A 22926-nucleotide genomic window follows, 5' to 3' on the forward strand; every position below is an offset into this window, starting at 1 on the left:
ACATTTTCGACCATACTTATACGGTCGGAGATTCACTCTTTTATGTGATCACGAACCACTGAAATGGATCGACTCTGTTAAGCCACCTGTTCAACGCTTGGTCCGATGGAGAACAAGACTCAGAGAGTATGAGTATGTTTTCTATTACAAGCCAGGACGAGTGAATTTAAATGCAGATGCATTGTCAAGAAATCCTGTTATTATGGTATTACCTACGACCAAGTCTGAAACAGCCGCCAGACAATCTAGCTCAATCGCCAAGCATTTAGAGCGATTGAGATCATCCACTACAAATGCAGCAATAGCGAACGCTAGCACTATAGGTGAGAGAGTAAGGTTGCGAAGATTAGCAAGTAACCCTTTATTAGCACCTCCGCCTCCAATCCAGCGTGCAAAGACAATAGCCTGAATTCCAATATCTCAACCCGAAACACGTAAGGTTGGTCGACCTTCAAAGCAATCACAGACCACTCAACCAGTGGCTCCAGCACCACCAGTGCCTCACGGTAGAAGTAGTGCTTTTCCTAGCCTCACAACTAATCGTATTCCACCTTCCAAAAGTTCTGATAAACCAGGACCATTATCCACAAAAACTCGATCGACAGATTATCAATTGATGTATGTGAATAATCAAGAAGACGAAGAAACTCCTTCATTAACTGAACCTGTCCAGGTACCGCCACCTAAAAATGTTGTCGAAATGTCACCTGGACCGTCATCAGAAAATGAAAACTACTATTAGGATCGACGTGCTGAAAATCCATCATATGAATCTCCACGACCTGAGGGTCCTGGTAAGGCACCAGAACCTCAGCCCGGCAGACCATCTGGCATAACCTTTCGACATCCTGAAGGGCGATCAACCCCCGCAGTTACTTCTGAAGGATCAACATCAGGATCAGAAATTGACGAAAGAATACCGCCAGGAGCAGCAAGTAGACGATGGGCTAATTTACCACCTATCAACGAAAGTTTTTCAAGTACAGATACGGATGAAGAAATTGAAGTACCCCAACCACAGCTAGAACGAAGAAAATCCGTAGCTGGAACTGTTCCTTGTGAATTGTTTTATCCTGGAATGAAAAATATTGAGAGTAAACTAACCCTGCATACATCTAATGAAAATCAGACATATTTCAGGGACAACTACTTGCACTTTATTTCCGCTGACTGCGAGTTTACAACTATTACCTCACGACTATTGATAGAGACAGACAAAATAGATCCTCAAGATCTAAAATTGAAAAAGCCAAAAGTTAATCAGGTACTTATAACACCGCATGGTAAGCATAGAATTCTTAGTGCGGTGTTGAAAAAGAATCACTTTGACTCATTTTCCATACAAGAATTGAAAGACGTACTAAAAACTGTCAAAAATGTATTAAACCATTATAACATATAATCATTACGAATCTCAAAGCCAGGAGATATGTTGGAAGGCTTGAGCCAATCAATCGTCATTGACCTTCTCAAGGAATGCCTCAGTGACTGTGAATGTTCGCTGACTATTTGTCATGAAAGTGTAACAATGCCTGACGAAGATGTCCGTCGAGATATCATCGCAGAGTATCATGAAAGTTTGACGGGTGGTCATAAAGGCATCACCAAAACATATCGAAGAATCCGTGAACGTTTCTACTGGCCTAACATGCGAGACGACGTCACAGAATTCATCCGAACCTGCAGAAGTTGTCAAGAGCGAAAATTAGTCCGAATTAAGACTAAGGAGCCAATGATAATCACTGACACTTCAGCAGAACCCTTTGATAAAATATCAATCGATACAGTTGGTCCATTACCCTTAACACCATCAGGTAATATGCATATTTTGACTGTACAAGACAATCTCACAAAATATTGTATAGCTGTACCGATTCCTAACATAAAAGCTGAAACAATTGCAGATGCACTTGCACGAAATGTAATAATTCAGTTCGGATCACCTCGTGTTATATTGAGCGACCAAGGTCGGTCATTCGTTGGTAAAATATTTCATCATTTGGCTAAAATCTTCAAAATTAAACAGGTTACTACCTCAGGGTATCATCCACAAACTAATGGAGCCCTAGAGCGTAGTCACATCGTGTTGGCAGAATTTATCAAACATTATGTAAATAAATATGATGACTGGGACAAACTCGTTCCTTTTGCAATGTTTTCATATAATACTTCTGTACACGAATCCACAAATTTCACTCCTTTCGAACTTATATACGGTAAAAGAGCTCGTATACCTAGTTCCTTTCCACCGCCTGATAAAACCGAAACTTATGGTTCGTATTTACATGATCTAGTCAACCGTATGGATGACATGAGACAATTCGCGGCTTCTAGTTTAATTAAATCTAAACACCGATCTAAACGTTACTATGACGCTCACCTGAACCCCAGTACCTTGAATGTTGGAGATCAGGTTTATGCTATAAAAGAACCACGAAAATGTAGATTTGATTCACACTATAAAGGCCCTTATGTTATAGTTGAACTATTAGATAAAAATACAGCTATAATAGAGGATGAAAGGGGTAAACGATCACTTAAGCATGTGGATAAGTTGAAAATATGTAACACTAGAAATTCAACTAACTCTAACACTGATACCCAATCTGACTAACGCAATTACTACTTCCTATTTGTTCTATTAATCATCACGTTATAGTTAAATAAATCACTACAGGTAAACATTATGGAGCTTGCAAAGATTATTCTCTGGTTAACATCTGCAATCCAACTGGCACGCGGATTTATCGCTTATGATTGCGGGACTCCGTCGATAAATGTCACTTCGCTATCCTTGCTGGATATTAAGGATTGCAACATACCTACTGGGAAGCCTACAATAAGAGACACCCGAGTCCACTTACTGCAATCCACTAGTTTTTCGAACATTAAAATCATTCAATGCAAACTTACTATTCAACGCACTATTTATCATTGCGGGAAGCTTGATCATCTATTTGGAGAAGTAAACAATAACATGGAATTTGTTCATGAATTGAGCCACGAAACTTGTAAGACCATCCATGAAACCGGACTTTTTATGTATCGCGATGCAACACATGCAGGGATACAAAAGAACGCAACGAGCAGATTCCCAATCACCCTAGCAGGCTCATTTACGGCCGGTGGTTGGTGTAATAGGGGAACATACTCCGACGCTTACGGTAACTGGGAAGATGTTACTGTAACTGGGTATGCCACCTTCACTTTACAAGATTACTACACTCCAATTAATTTGGATCAAAACAAAGTAATATTAAGATCTGGAATTCGCTGCAAATATCAACGCGGTAAGTGTATGGATATCGAAGGAGGAAATACCTTCTGGGATTTACTGCCTCCAGATCAATGTAATTCACGGAAGTTCTCCATACTCTACGAAGGATCTGCAAATAAAATACAAGATCGTACCAACCGGAAGTTTGGAGAGGAAGTATATTCAGTCACTACTGGAGGTGTAACATTCGCACTAACAGCTAAAGGTCATATTTCCAACTGTGCAACTAAATTAATCAAGACAGAACACCCAAGACTCTTTATACTCGACTCTGACAATAGTGAATTCTTCCACGACGCCAATCGCATGGACACCAAATCAATGGATCTCTTCACATACGTAAATACGAAGTTTGTCTACCTCGAACGACATGTGCAGAGTCAAGTTATGATGCTTTACCATGACATGATCAGACAAGAATGTGAACTCGAAAAGAAGGTCCTACAGAATGCACTCATCCTAGCCACTCTGGCACCTGACGAATTCGCATTCCAGTTTATGAAGAAGCCTGGATACATAGCGATCGTGTCAGGCGAAGTAATAAGATTCGCTAAATGTATAGCTGTTGATGTAAGACGACGGGACACGAAAGAATGCTATCAAGAATTGCCGGTACTCCGAGGCAATGATACATACTATATGTTGCCACGAACGCACATATTAGTCAAAACTGGAACGCAAATAGACTGTAATCCTTTATTAGCGCCAATGTATCGACTAGAAGACTCATGGTATGAGTTGAATCCGAAACTGTCATCAGTCCCCAATCCGGAACAGCTCACTGCTTCAACGAATCATTCCTGGAAGTATATTCCCGCCCAAGGATTGGCAACAGGCGGTATCTATTCAGACAACGACATTGTAAAGCTCAAGGACTACATGATGTTCCCATTGGAACGAACTGCGGTACTAAACACTATTGCCAGAGGTGCGACGGGTCAATACATGGCTGACAACAATATCAAAATTAATAATCTACTGGATGAAGAAGCCATTAGGCTGTCTCTCGCGAAAGCCTGGGGAAAGGTGTATAATTTCTTCAACACCATGGGCACATTCAGCGTAACACTCTTTGGAGTCTACCTTACGTTCAAAGCGATAAAGTTCGCAATGGACACTTTAATCCACGGCTACGCGCTGCATACTGTTTACGGGTGGAGCGTGTGGTTGATAGGAGCATTATGGGACTCTGTAACTAACCTTCTGTTACATCTACCAAAGACTGGAAAAGGTTATATACCTAAGGACGAAGAATCATCACAAATGAAGGAAGGAAGTCAAGATGCGACCAATGTTCGACCTATCTATCCGTACTTGCCATATGCACCGCCAGATCACACTAGGGAAGTTATCTATGCTGCCCCTAGAACTTGAACAGTGAACACTCAGTCTAACATTACTGGAGTAGCTGACCCTAATGAACTCCAGATTCCAAATGAAAATCCACGACAACCTCCAAACTAATCCCATGCATGCCGCATGCCCATCTTCTTTAATTTAATTTTAAGATTAGTGTAAGCTCTCTCAACGTCAAGAATACAGTAAGAATTTGAAATAACTACTTTTAGCAAACAACATGGCGGCATTACAATGGATTCTCATAAATGTCATCGTCATTGTGTCCAACGTAAGGGGAAGTGCAGTCCACTTAAGACCCATGGAACCCAGCGCAGAACTCTATTATGAGCATTTGAAGGATGTTTACCTTGCTCCAGAAGAATGGAAACTAACTACTATAATGAACTTGGACTTTCTGGAACAACGAATTCCCTCTATAACAGACATGGAAATTCTTGGACTTTATCAACATTGCCTGACGTCAATTGCAGAATCGGAATGCCGATACTACATAAGGCTCGAAGACTACAAGCGCATGTCTCAAAAATTATTCAAGCAGATGGAAGTAATACGACAATTGGTTGATCCAGACCAAACACAAAACCGTTCTTCGCCAAAAGACCCAAGCGTGAAATCCCTCCTCCAGGATTTTCTCCAGAAATTCGATGAAATCATTTCCGCCTCTCAATCAGATGACGCGTTGATAACTGAAAATAAAGGGCAAATCATTTATTCTGACATATACAAGGACCTGATACGGCTAGCATTTCAACACAAGACTTACTACAAATTTTCGGAGCCTGTAAAGAATATGACTGGTCCATTGTCTGAATAAAATATATCACACTCAAGGTATATTGAACGCCTAAGTGCTTGGAGCGTATATACTCAAGCTTATTTCGAGGAATATCTTAATCTCATGAAAAATGTCATCGAAGCAATAAACCTCGTTCTGGTTGGAAAATTCCCACCACAGCTTCTTAGCCCAAAAAGAATCTTTGAAGCTATGGAAACGTTTCTCAACAAGAATCCGCAGTATCGGATTCCAATAGAAACAGAAGATCTGTATAATGAGGAGGCCTCCAAATTAATGAAGTTCAAGCATAAGTTTTACAAGGATAACCTAATTCTGACACTTCGCCTACCTTTAGTGCAGTTACTTGAATACAATTTGTACAAACTTCATCCTTATCCGGTTCGTCAAATTTTTGGAAATAATTCTAAAGGATCCGCCTATATACAACCCCGATCCGATTATCTGATGATGCCCTCAAATCATGAATGGTACACGTTAGTTCAAGAGGACGAACTTAAGCAATGTCAAGATTTAAGGAATCTCTATATATGCAAACCCAACTTTGTAATATACGAAACAGCTATCCATCCTTCATGTGAAGCTGATTTGTTCGCAAATTCAAGACTCGATTCGTTCAGCAGGTGTGACATCAGATTGAGTAAAACTCATTATCTGTTCTGGAAATCCTTAAAAGAAATTAAGGGATGGATATACTCCATGCCTCATCTAAGCTTGCTTCAAGTCTCACGTCATGGAAGTTCCACTGAATACATAAAAATATCCGGTATGCGAACTCTCACCCTTAGCCCTGGTTATTCTGCAAGAATCGGTTATACTACCCTGTATGGGTCAGAAGACTCAACGGCCCTACTACAACCTCAACCGAAGATCGGGCTTAATATTACACAATTATTTCCTGAAATTCACAAATATCGACCTCTCAGCTCGGTCAATTACAACGACGACAGTCCAACGCCCGTATCACTCATCGATTCCTATGGATTTCTTTCCTACGACTACACCTTAAAACAAATAGAACAAGAATTACAACTTATCGAACCAATTCGAACGCATGAAGATTTATAACTTTATCTCTTGCATGGAATATTAATTACTACCTTAGTCTTAACGGTGTATTTAATCTTTCTAACACGAAAACTAACTTACAAACTATTTCTTTGTTATACCAGGAACGATTCTCCTGTTGTAAGCACTAAATCGACTTATCGAAGAAGCATCATAGTCGACGACGGGGTCGACCAAAATCTTGCAGCAATAATCGAAGCTTTACCTTCGACGTCTCCGACACATAATAATGAATTATGTGTAAAGGTCTTATCGAAAACAGACTCGACACTGACCAAGAGCGAGACGCTCGTATAAACAAACGTCAAATACAATCTGAATATCAAAGAGGTTTCGAAGATTTCCATCGACTAACTGCTCACCTCATCCTTCGAAATTTCTGGAGAACAGCACAAGTTAAGCGAGCATTCAGACAACATCTAAGATCCAGAAACGATTTAATACACCAGGACTTTTTCAACGACGAGGCCCACGACTTCGATCCAGTAACAGATTTTAAACTTTACGACAAATATTTGCAACCATTCAAAATAAGAAAACTTTCTTCATTAAGTCGCGAAGACCTCGAAAGCGCCTGCCTATTCAGCGAATACAAGGCTCTCAGAAATAGTTATCTGCGAGTTTATTGGTCAGAAAATTTACTATACGGTTGTACACGTGTTAGTTATCAGAGAAGTTCAGCTTACAACCAGTTCGACGAATTACGAGACACGTTCTTCTTCTTTCTTTGAGGAGTAAATAAAACAAAGACTACTGTAAAGTGATATGGATATAGTTATTGATATCCAAGGATTCTGGAATAACAAGGAAGAATTTATCCCAAAGGAAGTTGCCCTGGTTGCTACTACCGAAGACATTTTAGGCCACTGGATAATAGAACAGCCTTTTCCATATCATAAACTGACACCACGAAATCAGCAAAGAAACGACTGGGTAACGGAAAAACATCACGGTATTCTTTGGGAAGACGGTGATACCCAACTCCAAGAAGTAATAAATATCCTTAGAAATTACGCTAAGAACGCAAGGAAAGTCTACACTAAAGGATCAATTAAAGCTACTTATCTACAAAAGATCCTGAATCGTGACATTGTAAACTTAGAGATTAAAAATTATAATTGTCCTAAGTTTGACGTAATTCGCACCTCGTAAACTACCTGCACGACTCATGGACTCAGGAAAAATTACTACTGTGCTTTAACTAACGCCATCTACATAAGACAGTGGGTACGAGATCATCAGTTAAAATCTTTTCCTTTATAAAACAAGCAATATGTCTCTAGAAACAACAGACGAATACTCTTCTAGAAGTCGTCCCCTTGGTATAGACACCTTGTTCATCTATCTCGTCTCCTTAATTGTAGTACGAGAACATTGGCATCGACGTATGTGTCTAAGAGCCTTAAGACGTTTACGTCGCAGCGACCTATATAAGAATCATCCGAATCCATGGACTCTAGAAGCCGATCTCTGCACCCCTTGTGGATCCCTAATTATAAAAACTACTGATAATATCGAGCCTAGTTGTAAAGAAATACAAGCTGCATGGATCATAGCCCAGGATAAGGATATCAGAACTTAAGTCATGAGGAATTACTGGATTAGTCATCGTTATTTAAAAACCCAACGCAAGTATAAGAAAATTCGAGCCCCGTACGTGCATCCCCTTTCCAATCTCGACCTAATACGGCTGTTTGGAGAAATACCATGGGCAACCGACAACATAGACCTACCTGATAAATATCCGATAAATTGCGCTTACAGATTGATAAATTTATTGATGGTGGGACACTTCTACCAGCGAGAAAGCACTCAGATTTATTTAGATGCGATAATTGATAATTACAAGCAATCTTTTAAATCCTTAACCACCGACTTACAGGAAACATTTTCTCTTCCTTAACTGTTGGATGATCTCATATCTTGAAGTAATGAAAGAGAAAATCGTGCAAGTCCTACGTCCATCAATCTGCAATATTTATCACCATTAACCTCTTCAATTCGTAAAGACCAGAGACTCCGTTACCATCCATACTTGATACCTCAAAATCAAGTAGAACTACTAGAGAATCTTGACGATATAGAACTAAGTTCCCCAAATTCAACTACGAACGGGAATCACAGCAACAAGAGAAGGAAAATACAACGTTGGCATCGACCAGTCAAAAGGCAGACCCATATACACCGAGTTACAAGTAGGTATTCTCGAATCAGAACAATCCATAAGAAAAGGCGTATTAATAACAACCACCCGACTGTAGATAGTACCATCTACAATAGCCATGATGAAGTTAAAAGAATATTTGTTTGTTTGTTTGTTAATATTAAAATCTAACCGAATAATGTAAGGTACTAAGATAGCTCGTATTACATAATATATATATTTATATATATATATAACCTCTTAATAGGAAAAATGATAATAATGTATCTACCCTGTTAACGAAACGCCATAGGAATATTATAAGGAAAACAGTGACTAAGTATAATAATAAGTTAAAATACCTAAATTTAAAAATGCATGGGCACTCAGACAATATAAGTAATTCAGCTAAATTAAGTATGAAGCTACAATAACTATGTAAACATATAAATTAAAACAAAAAAAAAAAAAAAATATATATATATATATATATATATATAAAGAATAAATAAACAAAAAAAAATATTACAAAAAGAATACTCCAAAAAGAAAAAAAAATATTCTAATTTCGTATAAATTAATAATAACAATAATTATATTAATAACAATATACATAATTCTTAAGCCTTGCAATAAAGCAGCTAAATTATATTATAATTCTTTTTACAAATTGCATGTTAGAATAAGGGATAGTATTAGGCTTAACTTGCATTGATTGTTAATTAGATTTACTTTAAGTAATTTAAAATAAATATCCAAAATATCTGTACGAATATATGTATATATACGTCAATTATTAAAGATTTTTACTATATTTGGAGCTTCCCGGCACCAATTACAAAATAAGTTAAGAAGTATAATGACGTATATTTATAAATATCCATGAATAAGAATAGTACTAAGAAAAAAAAGGAAGAAAAATTTTTGATAAAATTTAATAAAAAAAAAAACAAAAAAAAAAATAAACGTAATCATTAGATTGTAACGAAAATTTCTTTTTCATATATATATATATATATATATATATATATATATATATATATACTCTTAGCAATAAGTTAAAATAACCATGAGAAGTGAACATGGGTTGAGGGATAAACACGACCTCAGTCGTTCCCCCGTACCCCTCTTCACTCCGGAAAACCCCATGGGCAGTCAACGAACCTACCAGATGCACCGACACACGACTCAGTCCCAGACATCAACAACAACGAGGAAAGATTCATTGGGCCACTTGAAGCAAGCATGCTTGCTTCAACGTCCCATCCTTTTTTTTAAAAGGGAAAATCTACAGGGTAAATAAGGCGAAAAGACCTTTAAAGAAACAAGTGTTGCGATGGCTTTGTTCCCATCTTTATCTGACCCATAGACCTACGTGTTCTATCAGAGAAATTGTAACGCAACGACTTACAGCCAGCCATGCAGATACAAACTCACTGCTCTTACCGGCCGGTAGAAGCAAATGAGTTTATTCCACGATTATTTGCAATCTTTACCATCTCACACGACTTGAGATGACATTAAGAACGCGATTTATAGGCAAATCTTAACGCTAAAATTAAAAGAATACCAACTATCGATGACTAGCAGCAGGTACAAGAACAACGAAAGAAATTTGGAAAATCCAAAGGCACACGACTCATCATGCTCACTTATTATGGAATAATAAAATAATAATAAAAAAAAAAAACGGCGGGAAGAACAAGTAAATGTAAACAAATTTACAACTTTTCTATCATTAAAATTTGTTGATTTTTTTTAAATTCTATTAGCAATTTTTTTTAAATTATAAAAGAATTTTTGAAAATTGATAATAATAATAAAAAGGCGAGGAAAATATATATAAAAGCCTAAATTTATTGTTACAAGAGGAAAAGGAAGTCTAGGAATCTTACGACAACTAATAATTACGCACAGATTTAAAAATTTTTCTTTTATTTAATACAAAATACAAAAAAAAACGATATTACAATGGCATATATAATATGAAGAAAAGAGATATATAAATTTGTGTACATGTGTGTATATATATATATGTGTACAGGTATATAAATATATATATAAATTATTACTCCATCCGACGACCATTGCCACAGTATACACATCGTGCCACCCGCGAGGAACATTCATCCCACAGCTCCTCGAGTATTATCCGTACACGAGGAGGTGATCCTTCCGCCAGATCCCACAGGTGCATAGGACACATCGCAACGATCAGCTGTAACAAGAATTATAATATTAAATACATATGCATATGAATGTATATATATATGTATATGTGTAGATGTATATGTGTATATATATATGTATATAGAAATAGAAAAGGAAACTTACTGCCAAAAGGGACTCGAAGACGAACTGGTCCATTAAGGGCCAAGGCATGGTTGCCACCAGCCAGCTCACCTCTAGAGACGTCATCGGCGCCAACAAACGCACCAGTGGATCCGTGAATGGGATTGGAAAGGTGTGTCCGTCCACAAACGTCACCCGGAAGGGCACACTCACGGCCATGGTATCCCCGCACATGACCCGGACCCTGGAATGCTCCAAAAACTTGAAGACTGGAGGACGAATCCTTGGTTCAGGGGCCCCTTGGCTTCCACCGTATACCGGCTCGGACCGCTTTCTTTTTATGGAACGTTTCTAAAACAAACAAACACAAATTGAAAACTTCTTCAAAATAAAAGAATATTGATAAGGAGGAAAATAGTAAAAGTAATAACGATGTACATACCTGAGGAATCCGAGGAGTTGCCTGTATCCCTTCAGGAGCTAGGCAGCGCACCCAACGACTGTACGTCGACTTGGGACGAGCCGGCTGGGACAACAATCGTCGCAATTCAACGTCCCCCGATGACGTCGAAGGGACCGGCTCTTCAACCGCCTGGTCCCCTGACGCCGATAAGTCGATCGGCTGCTGTTGTTGTTGTAGCTGTAATTGCATCAACCGCTGATTTTGAACCAGCAACTCCTGTAAAAGAACAACATGAACATATAATTAAACAAATAAGGAAAGGGAAGAAAAAGAATTTGTAATTATATTTATACGTAATGCACTCACCTCCACTATGGATTGAACCTCTGGATTCACCTCAGTGGGTTCAAGACAGCATAACCATTGATCTTCTTTAAATACGACTGATGGGACCCCTAACGGATCCACCTCGACGGACAACGGATTCGCAAGAGTTTCCTCCAATGGAACAGCCAGTTCCCAGATGAAGCGTCCTCCTGGACAATGACCTCCTCGATAAATTTGACTTCTTCATCTTTGACAACGAAAGCCATTTTCTTTCTTCACTTTCACTTTCACTTGTCGCGACAAGAAGAAAACCAGAGAATGATGATCACAAGAAAATCACGGGTATTTGAATCCACGAAGGATACAAAGATCCACAAGGGTAGGATTCGAGAAGAACCAATCAAGTTTCAAAATTCTTCCCACTACCCCAAAAATTCAAGAAAACAAAACGCCTAAGACAACGCCTACAAGGACAACGCTAAGAAATTTAGAATTAACTGAAATATGTCACCATCACCCTTAGATGCACTGTCCCTTAAAGAAGAGAGAGAAGAAGCCAACACCTGTGCCAAGCCATCAAACAACTACCACTCGAAGTCCAGGGATTCCTCTAATCATCAAGCATAATTGTAACAAATATTTTAATTTTAAAATTAGTTGATTGATGATTCAGGTTGACCTATCCTCATTCATTTACATTTAAGCAAAGAAATTTCCTTGCATAAATTAATGTCATCGAGGGCGATGACGACTCTGGGGGTAGAGATGTAACAATCGGTACACCTGAGTCACCACTCAACTGAACCTTAGGATCAGTAATTTTTCCGTTAATTTTTCTTTTTATATATATATATTATAAGGATTAACCTGGAGAATTCGGAGCACACTCACCAAAGATACAATAATACAGGGGTATCCGTACATACGTATATGTGCATGAGTTTTGTACATATGTGTGTGTTATGTATGCGTACGTTGACCATATATAGATATCTATGACGTATTTTGGGCTTGCTCTGAATTCCCACAGAAAGGTATGCGAGTATGAGCGGTCAAGTTACAAGAAAGAGAGACGTAGACAAGAACAAGCAACTAGAAAATAGTACGTCTTTCTTTCTCTATGCACAGCTGCACCACTACGGCCGATCCCTTATAAAGAATCCACCGACTCAATGTCTTCCAGATGTCCCACGAAAAGATTTCTCTGAATCTTCCGCGGCCGTGAGTCCCTCGTCACCATAAAAGTCACCGAAAAGGGCTCAATAAATTTGTCAAAACATTTCTCTGTTCTAGTTCAACTCAAATTTTTACGACCTTTCTATTTCAACCATCTGTTACCAATGGGCCTCACATCTCCCGCGGATCCTTACTATTTCTTTTCCAATGTAGAAATCTATCTCTAGTTTTATTTTATTTTTAATTTTTAATTGCATTTCTCAGAAGTGTCCAAAATAACGGTAATAAATGTCACTATATATTTTGGAGAAACATCGTTTTTACAGAATCTCACGGTCTCCCGCGGATTCTTACTTTTCCCTTTTCCACCATAGGAAGCTCTTCTATTTTAAATTTTAATTACATTTCTCGGAATCACCTAAAATATTGATAATAAATGTCATCATAGACACGCAGTCTCTAAAAATTTATATGGTCCCCCACAGAACCTCTCCGTTCCTTCACCTATCACTAAAAATTTTTCATCTCAATTTTGTATTATTTTTAAAATTATATTTTCCTAGAGTATGTCATATATCGATCATAAATGTCATCATATATTCATTACTTTATTTTTAAGCAGTACACCACGGACTTATTTTTCTATTTACATCCTGTTTACTACAAGAACTTCCGTGATAAAATCTCATTCTCAGCTGTCTTAAAGAAATCAAACTCTTCTATATTATTGTCTTCTTCGTCTTTAACCTATGCAAGAGGCATCTTCGGCCTTACTTTTCTTTCAAACTTTTTCATATAAAAACCCCGGAAAAATAATCAAAGTCAGTCATTACCGTCCCGACTGAAAACCTTGTCGGATCTATCCGCGAGTAAGAATCCAAAATTCGTTCTCGTGACGCTCCACGCCTAGGCAATCGGGGGTCCTAGATCGATAATCGGATTCATCCACGAGTAAGACTCACTGAGTGGATTTCAAAATTCGTTCTCGTGACGCTCCACGCTTAGGCAATCGGGGGTCCTAGATCGATAATCGTAACTCGATTCTTTTATTTAAAATATAAATTACGCGACTTGAATTTTATTCTTAAAACCTCTCCTCGTGAGGTCCTACGCCTAGGCATCTGGACTCCTAGGTTGGATACCTAGAGTAAAATCATTTGAGTTCGCGATAAAATTAACTAAACTCTTTCACGTGACGTCCACCGCTTAAGCAATCGGAGTCCTTGTTCGGGAATAGTTAATACTTCTTTAAAAATCATTTAAAGAATATATATATCATCGTAAATTCACTAGACAGCAAAGCCGGCCTATCGGTTCAGCGTGCATAGCATTCTCGTGAAAAGATTTAATCAGTAAATCTCGATAAAACCATAAAAACATTGTAAACTCCTGTGTACACAAGATTCAAATTGGTGAATCTGAAGTGAGTGTGTGTGCAGGTATATCAACCCATTAGGGTAAGTTCATTATTATAATATTTTGTAAAATTAAATCTGTCAATATACTACACATGTTTTTTGTATACATTTGTCTTTTCATTTACTGTCCTTTTCTCTGGCATTCGAGTGCTGGTAATTTAAGTCATAGTAACTTTAAAGTAAGACAGAGAAAGAACACGGTCTTCTCGAGGGCCCATATTCATCTACCCAATATCCCTCTCGCTTAGAGAAATTGCTGATTGGAATACGATTGAGATCCGATCGAGTTTACTCAGAATAAATCGGTTTTAATCGGAAAAACTCCATTAAAATAAAAATATTATTTTTCTATTGAATCCCGTTCAAAATTTTTAATCGGAATGAATCGGTACCAATTGAAAAATAATATTTTGATTTCTTTCCTATCTTCCGATTGGAACCGATTCATTCTGATTAAAAATTTTGAATAGGGTATAATCGGTTTAACTCGGAAAATAATATATTTTTCAGAAATTTCCAATTTGTTTTCAATAGGATTCAATCCGAAATTTCCGATCAAATCTTATTGAAGTGAATCGGATTTCTCAACCATAGTTGTATATCCCTGATTAAGAAATCAAATTTGAAATGATTTGAAAAATTTCAATTATTTCATATTGTATTTTGAAATATTTCATTCATATTGTATATATAAATATTTTGAATCATAAAATCATAATTAGAAACTGTTCACAATAATTTTAATCTTAATAGTTTCAAATCCGCCCAAATCGTTAAATCTTAGTGCTTTCAAGCGTCATTTTAAAATGAAATATTTTAAATCATATCGAATCATGAAAAAGTAAAACATTATTCTAGGATTTCCATAATTATTTATAATAATTCGAATCATTTTAAATTTAATCAAATAAGAAAATAATATAGTATATTACTGGCTCCTCAGAGAATTTAAAGTTATTTAGAATAATTGAATTTCTGGAATTATTTTTTAATGCATTGAATGACAAAGTAATAGCATACATTTTTGGTTTCTCTTATAAATAAAAATTCTTTGGAATAAGTTAAATTTTGAAATCATTTTCAATTGAATTGAATAAGAAATAAATATCGTTTATTTCCTTGCTTAAAAAAATAATAAAACTACTAGTAACAAACTTATTAACCACTGGGGGGATATCTTTTATTTTTCAATTTTGGTAAAGAAGAGGTCTTTTTTGTTTCCGATATATGATGGGATTTGAACTGCCGACCCTTCGATTGAACCTCTGAGAACAGTTCAACTCATGTGCTTTAGCCCAGTTTTTTTTAATAAATTATTTGATTTTTTTTTTTCTTAATGTTGAAAAATGTCAGTTTCAAAGTTTATTAAATAAATTAAATTAGAACAAAAAACAGATAAAATTCCCCTCGTATATTCTTAAAATATCTAAACAGAAAATTAATTAAATGCATATGTGCCCAAATATTCATCAAACGTACACATAATTATAATATAATTTATGAAATAAATATTATTATACTATTTTTTCTTTAATTTTTATCTACTTAAGTGAACAAAATTTTCATTTATTATGTAGGAGGAACAAAGATAGTGTAGTGAAAAAAAAGTGGGAGAACGTCTGCGTGAATCCAAGAAAAAACATTTGGCTCAAAACAGCATCTATCTTGGATTAAGATTTGTACTGAATTTGAAGTTAAAACATTTTATTGACTGAAACGATCGTATTACTTTATTCATCAATGACTTTATATCATATTACTTTATTCTAAAATGTTACTTTCTTTAATTGAACATTCAGATTATTCGATTAAAGTAATAAACTTATTACAGTGAGAAACAAAATTTATCAAATCAAGGAGTTAAAATTATTTATAACTAGCTAATTCTACTTTTAAATCAATCTTTAAAGTTTTATTGAGTCAAAAATACTTTTTCTTTGTTCAAGATTTAAAACCCAACGAATTTTTTTACTTCTTTAAAGGAAAGCTTGATTTCCGTTTCATATCCCCAAAAGTTTCTTGGCTCAAGATAAATTTTTTAGAGCTAAATAATTCTTTTCTCTTGTCAAATCCATTTGAACCATTTCAAGTACTTTAAAGATGTTAGAAATTGAGTTATTATTTTACGATTTAAAAGGGTTAAGTGGCATTCCATCCGAAAAATTCTATCGAATCGCTTTAAATCCATTAAATTAACATGAAACCGATACTTCTTCCTCATTCAATTTAATTTAAAATGATTCAAAAGTTCAAATCATATCAAATAATTTTAAATCAGTCGAGGAACCAAAAATTGCGGTATTATTTTTTAATTCAATTTAATTTAAAATAATTCGAGAGTTTGAATTGTTTAAAATTATTCTAAATCAGCCGAGGAACCAGAGATTCCGGTATTATTTCTTCATTTAATTTATTTTGAAATGATTCGGGGGTTTGAATTATTTTAAATAATTCTAAACAATAAAATACTATTTCATTATTTTTTAATTTAACCTTTAGTTACTCGTGTCCACTCGCCCGACGATTTTCATCGCGTGGCGATCACTGTGCCGCCCATGCTAAATGAAACGCGACGTTGACAAATCATACTGCTTTAATGAATTATTTCTTACAGTAACAACAGTAAGTTTGGCAACGCGGTTACAAAAATTGAATCTACGATTCAACTCGCATAATGAGCACTGTGCCGCTTTTTTACATTTTTGTTATACATAAATATACTTTTTTTATATTTAAAATGTATATATATTAATTATACACATATATGAAAAAAATATAGATTACAAAGAGAGAATTGGTTAAGGATCAAGTCATAAATACCCATACAGTAACTTTTATTGCAATTTTAGTCAAAAAGGCGGCGTCACGCTCATAGCGCGAGTAACGAAAGGTTAATATGATTTAAATGATTTATTCCATCATATTTTCATCCGAAAATTTTAGGCCGATCTGATCAACATTTACATATTCTACATTCAATAATATTTATACGCCTAAATATTAAAAAAAAATTAACATTATGAACTTTTTTTTTCATCTAAGTACTAATATATCTTAATGTATGTTTTTTAAAGTATACTAAAATTCGTTGATGCTTTCATAAGAAAAACGTATTAATTTTATAGAATTTTGTTCAGCATATTAAAACATAAAAATTTTAATAGAAATTTAATATTTATATATGTATCTAAAACCAGCCTGAAATTTTCAATTTAAAACCATTGTATGATAGTTCTCTCAGTGACAAGAAGAAGTCGGTCATGAGGAATATTTAAGATTATTATTTAACATATTGCTAATTTCTTAATTGCTTCTAATTTAGTTATTAGAAATGCTTGGCTATACCTTTTTTTCATTATTGTTAAACCCAGTCCCTTCTGCTTCACTGTGCCCATTTTCTATAATGACAATTGGTTCGATATATTGATGCTCTGTGTCATCAAACATATCGTCTTCCGTGTCAGTTTCTTCTATAATTTAGTCTAGTTTTCATCGGTCGCGTATTAATTGGTGAATCACATCCATCGCTAAATTCTCCTTTATCGGTAGAGGAATCAGACAGAACTTGAATGTTATCATAATCATTTGATAAATTTAATTCTAATTGCTTTTCCTTTACGTCACTATCTACTTTCTGCTCATTGGAGATCCTTTCCTAGATGAATAATACATAATAAAGGATTACAAAAATTTACGAATTTAAAAATATATCAGCGCAAGGATGCAAATCTTAGTACTTGCTCAATTTTTCTGATTGGTGTATACATACTTTGTGATTATTACTGTTACTTTTTTCTTTATGAACTTTAATGATTTCATCTATTTTTTGTTTTTTACTCTTCAATTCACTTTGTTTTTTGTTCTGTAAATAAAAATTAAAGAAAAAATTCATCATAAATAATGCTTCTATGCAGCTAAAGCTTTTCAATTGCTAGATTTTGTATAAACCTTTCTAGATAATTTTGCTGTAGCGACCACTGATTCCTCTTCCATATCAGTACTTGTAGATGATTCTAAAGATGAAGGATTCGTTATCACCGGGTCTCGAACGCGAAAATTATCGTCAGACAAAGCATCTTCTGAATCTGAAATTTATCATTTTAGTGTGTGAAATAATTGTTTGAGTGACTGATAACTTTATAAAAATATTATGCAACTAATTACGAAAAGGATAACCCCCATGAAAAAAATTTATAAAAAAAAATATGTTCAAATTTAAGAAAAAAATACATATTTAATATATGAATATATATTAAATATGTATAAGAAATATGTTTTAAATAGCTTACTTTTGGCCGATTTTTGCATATATTTTATACATTTCGAATATATTAAAAATTTATCTCAGAATATCTAAAAAGTGCATACATAAAAATATAGATATGGTAGTATAAAAAAATCTATTAGTAACATATTTAAAACTTATGAAAAATATAAATATGAAAATATGAAAAATATAGTTTTAATTTAAACAACAACCTATATAAAAAAATTTTTTTTTTAAATTATATAAAAAATATATTTTTAAGTTAATTAACTATCTAAGGAAAAAAATATTTAAAAATTGTATTGAGCATATATTTTTTATATAAACTTTTCATATTTTTTGTACCCAGGTTGTTGGTTCTATGAAACATATATATTTCTTAAATAATTCTTTTATATTTTCCTAATTATATTTTTTATAGATTTAAAATATATTACTAATATATTCTTTTTATATTACCGTACCTATATTTTTTTTAATATTTTTAAATATTAAGAAAATATATTTTTATACACGTGTTTTTCATATATTCTAAGATATTTTGTTAATATATTTAAAATATATACGAAAATCTGCCCAAAGCTAGCTATTTAAAATACATTTTTAATATACTTATTTTATATTTTAACAAATATTTTTTTTTTAAATTTTTTTCAGGAGGAAGTCAGATGGCTGCTGTTCAATTATATAACTTATAGTCCATTGATATGTTGCGTGAATTGAAAAATGAATAACTAAAATATTTCAATTAAGTATTCATCGATATTATACTTAATTCGCGGCAGATTGTTCGACCTATAATAAAGCATAATGTCAAAACCGGGTTCTCATTATTTTATGTTATTTTTAATTTTCAATCTGTTGAATTTACGACTGCAAATATTGAAAGAAAAAAAAAATAATACCAATAATAATAAAAATTTTTCGATAAAAAATTTTAATTACATCCACTTTTTCCGAGAAAAAAAATTCTATGTTTGTTTTTTAATAATTTCTTTATGAGTTAACGTGAAAGTAATGAAAGAAAAAAATTTGTTTTTTATATATTTAAAAGTTGATATATCATTTTCAATTTAAGAGAGAACACGTTCCTTTATTCCTCTTCTAAGGTTGAATTATCGGTATAGAAAAACCGTTGGTTGAATTCAAAAATATACAGGGCTATTGAGGGCACAATTAACTATGAAATCAGGTTCATTTTTATATTTATATGAAAATACTAAGGATAAATAATAATATTACAGTGTTTAGCTAATTGACATGATAGAATATATTAAAAGCTTCTACAGAAACAGCTATAGACTAGGCCCAATTTTTAAAAAATTTTACGACTTAAAATAAAGCATGTAAAATGTAATTAACTTACTTGTTAAATTACCAAAATTTCGATTTTACTTTTGACTTACCTGATAAACCTAAAATGACGCATTTAAATTGCGTCTCGCCGTCATTGTAATGATAAACCTTATTTTTAGTTTATGCACTGTAATTACTAAAATCACGAATGTTACGGGTTTCCACAATCATTTTTTCATTATTGTGGTGGGGTAATTTTACCAATGCATACTTCATTTTGTACGAAAATAACTTTTTAATTAATGGAATCGAAATACACTGTACGGCACGTCACAATAAAACACGTGTTACTCGATAGAGATAACAAGTACGAACAAGTGAACACTGGATCTGTCTTTCCGTCTCTGAGCTTTGCAGACGTATGTGTGTGTGTGTGTGTGCATGTGTCACGTGAAGTAGTCAACCATACAACGCACCCTCCCCCCGTCCTTCTCGTTAGTCGCGTGTCCGATGAACCGGCGTAAAAGACTTCGTAACTAATAGGAAGTAGAAAAAATGCGTCCACCGGACCATCTTAACACTTTTCTTTGTTTCACATATTTCTAATGTATACATATATATCTTTATATGTATAATTAATGGTAAAGCTTAAATGGAATATTTAATTAGTGAAGCCACAAAACAATTTCATTCCATATATCCTGTTCATCAAATACTCGAAATCCAATTATTATATCACGTTGTAAATTGCAGAAATATGCATTAAATAAATAAATTTGATTATTTCATTTTGGAAAATTATTGAGATGTTATGTTAACTACCAACATTTATTTAAGGTAAAAAATATCTTTTAAATTTGTAAAATTGAAAACTAAAAATTTTAGATTTTTACCTAGCTCAAGAAGTATAATGCTTTCGTTTAAACTTCTCAATTTATATTAAATAGCTTTTGTCATACTATAGAAGTGTATGTTATTGTGTCGTATATTTTCAACTGGATTATATTGCAAATAATATACACAGAAGTAAAAGATTCCTTGGTGAAAGAAATTTTTACTTGTAAAATGTATCATAAAGTTGTTGTTTTGTTGCAACCATGAATTTTTTTGCAATTCAATAAAAATACATGAACGCAAAAAAATTAAAGAAACAGAAAAAGTTTTATAAATTTTTTAGTAATTTTTTGAAGGCTGTAACTTTCTGAAAAATAATCGTATCGAGATTTTAAAAAATGCATTTTATAGCTTGAAATCTCTACTTTCGGTGAATTTTTATTAAAATTTTCTAAAAGCTCTGGTTATTGCGCAAACATGAGAATACCGCGAGATAAATAATTTCTACATTGTTTTTTTTCCCCACGGTCCGTGGGAAAATTTTGTCAACTAAACCAATGTATACGTCATTTAGCAAATTTATCCAACTTCAATTTGGCTTTTTTTTAACTTCGTAAGACGAATTTTCGCAGAGATATCAGCCATCAAACAAAATATGATCCTTTTGGCTTTGACTATCGATATTTAGGGTACCAATAATCGCACAATAAATTTGAGAGCGGCGTTAAAAACTTGAATAAATTCCCTACAAGACCCGTACATCATTTTTAAAAAAAAAAATTTGTTTTTATTTTTAACATCCATTCGAAGTAAGTACAAAAAAAAGATTTTTTTTTCATTGATTAACAAAAAATAGAAGGAAAAATGTGTCCACTCTGGGATTGGCGGGAAAAATCGTAGAGTTAATTGAAGTTTTTTTTTGAAAATAAAAACAAAAATAAAAATGGCGAACTTTAAAAAAATAACGGTTTTTCTCAAAAAAACCAAAAATTTCAGAGTTTATTGTTTTGAAATTTTTTTCTGAAAAGCACATTGGAAGACAAAAATTTTGAAAAGAAAAAAACGTCCCAATTAATTAATTTTTAAAGAATCTATAGCTTTTCGAAAAAATAAAAGCCTTATTTTTTAAAAACTCATAACTTTTTTTGAGTTGGGTAAAAAAATTTGAAAATATTCTGAAAAATGATTTTAATGGGGTAGAAACGAAATAAAAATTTACAGCCAAATCGAAAGGGGTCAGGGTTGAAAGTGGTCGATTTGGCATGAAAAGCCTCACATATTCTAAGATATTTTTTTAATATATTCACATTACAAATTTAAAATACACAAATATATACGAAAATCTGTCAATAATGGGCTATTATTAATATATTTTCATACATATTTTATATATATTATTTGTATTTTTTTTTACTATATTTTTTTATGAGAAAATTAATCTTTCATTTAAATGATTTATTTTCTTTAATATATTATTTTGAACACAATACAACACTCAGTTAAAGTCGTAGTATGTTGAGTTGAGAACATGTATTTGAGTAGAAAGTAAACAAATGAGCATTAAACTTTAAGACCTTAGGTACTCATGTTGATGATATATTGTTTGAGTTCGAAGTGACAACAAGGCAATGTGTTTCATTTCAGATTTCAATCATATATATGGGGCGTTCCACGCCAAATCGGACGGTTTCAAAAATTTATTTTTTTTATTTTCTTAATTGTTGGGTATTTTTTAGTACTCCTCAGAAGAGGCTTCTTGGCAAATTTTGAGATTTTTTTTAATCATTGGCTTATGGAATCTTTGAAGAAACCGCTCTTTTTATGGTTTTTTGATCATAACTTCCGTAATAATGGTCGAAATGCAATGTTTTTTTTTCAAAATTTTTGTTTTTATATGGCCTTTACAGAAAAAAAAATACAAAACAAATTTACGAAATGCTTTTAATCGAGATTTTTTAATTTTAAGTTTTTAACTGTGATTTCAAAAAAAGATGTATCCTTCAATTTTCTTTAAAATTTTCTATCTTAAACTTCTATCCATTCTCCAACTTTTATGTCCGGTCCGGTAGTGGGCCTTCCATAATTACTATTTTTTTTCGATTTTTAAAAATTGAAATAATTTTTTTTTCGCTATAAATGATTATCAGTCCTGATTTTTGACACTGTATACTTGTTTTTCTTGCATATTATAAATTGATTTCAATATTTTTTGTTCTGAATATCGAAAAAACAATGTAATCGTGATTTCTAATAATTAAAAATGAAATGTTTAG

The 22926-nt window shown here is 33.6% G+C and overlaps 2 protein-coding genes across 2 annotated transcripts; one reads left to right on the top strand and one right to left on the bottom strand.

Moving 5' to 3' along the window:
* The first annotated feature begins 5534 nt into the window (after nt 1–5534).
* Nucleotides 5535–6497, top strand: LOC128668518 (uncharacterized). The gene has a single exon (XM_053741668.1). It carries the CDS (start codon nt 5535–5537, stop codon nt 6495–6497), a length of 963 nt encoding a protein of 320 aa, XP_053597643.1.
* A 10965-nt stretch (nt 6498–17462) lies between these two features.
* LOC103572238 (uncharacterized) lies at nt 17463–20203 on the bottom strand. Its single transcript, XM_008550753.2, has 4 exons — nt 19930–20203; nt 18205–18341; nt 18026–18118; nt 17463–17911 (listed from the first exon to the last, which is right to left on the bottom strand). The coding sequence occupies exons 2-4, from the start codon at nt 18247–18249 to the stop codon at nt 17717–17719; spliced, it is 333 nt and encodes a 110-aa protein (XP_008548975.1). The 5' UTR covers nt 18250–18341; nt 19930–20203; the 3' UTR covers nt 17463–17716.
* Nucleotides 20204–22926: the final 2723 nt, after the last annotated feature.

This window comes from Microplitis demolitor, chromosome 9 (genome assembly GCF_026212275.2).
Source record: "Microplitis demolitor isolate Queensland-Clemson2020A chromosome 9, iyMicDemo2.1a, whole genome shotgun sequence".
Taxonomy (NCBI): Eukaryota; Metazoa; Arthropoda; class Insecta; order Hymenoptera; family Braconidae; genus Microplitis; species Microplitis demolitor.

What these genes read in the sequence shown, in the direction of transcription:
- LOC103572238 (XM_008550753.2), bottom strand. Translation starts at nt 18,249, where the DNA reads ATGGAAGAGGAATCAGTGGTCGCTACAGCAAAATTATCTAGAAAG. An exon ending in CAGCAAAATTATCTAGAAAG is followed by an intron (nt 18,119 to 18,204) that starts GTTTATACAAAA and finishes TTTTATTTACAG; the next exon opens with AACAAAAAACAAAGTGAATT. An exon ending in GTAACAGTAATAATCACAAA is followed by an intron (nt 17,912 to 18,025) that starts GTATGTATACAC and finishes TTATTCATCTAG; the next exon opens with GAAAGGATCTCCAATGAGCA.
- LOC128668518 (XM_053741668.1), top strand. Translation starts at nt 5,535, where the DNA reads ATGAAAAATGTCATCGAAGCAATAAACCTCGTTCTGGTTGGAAAATTC.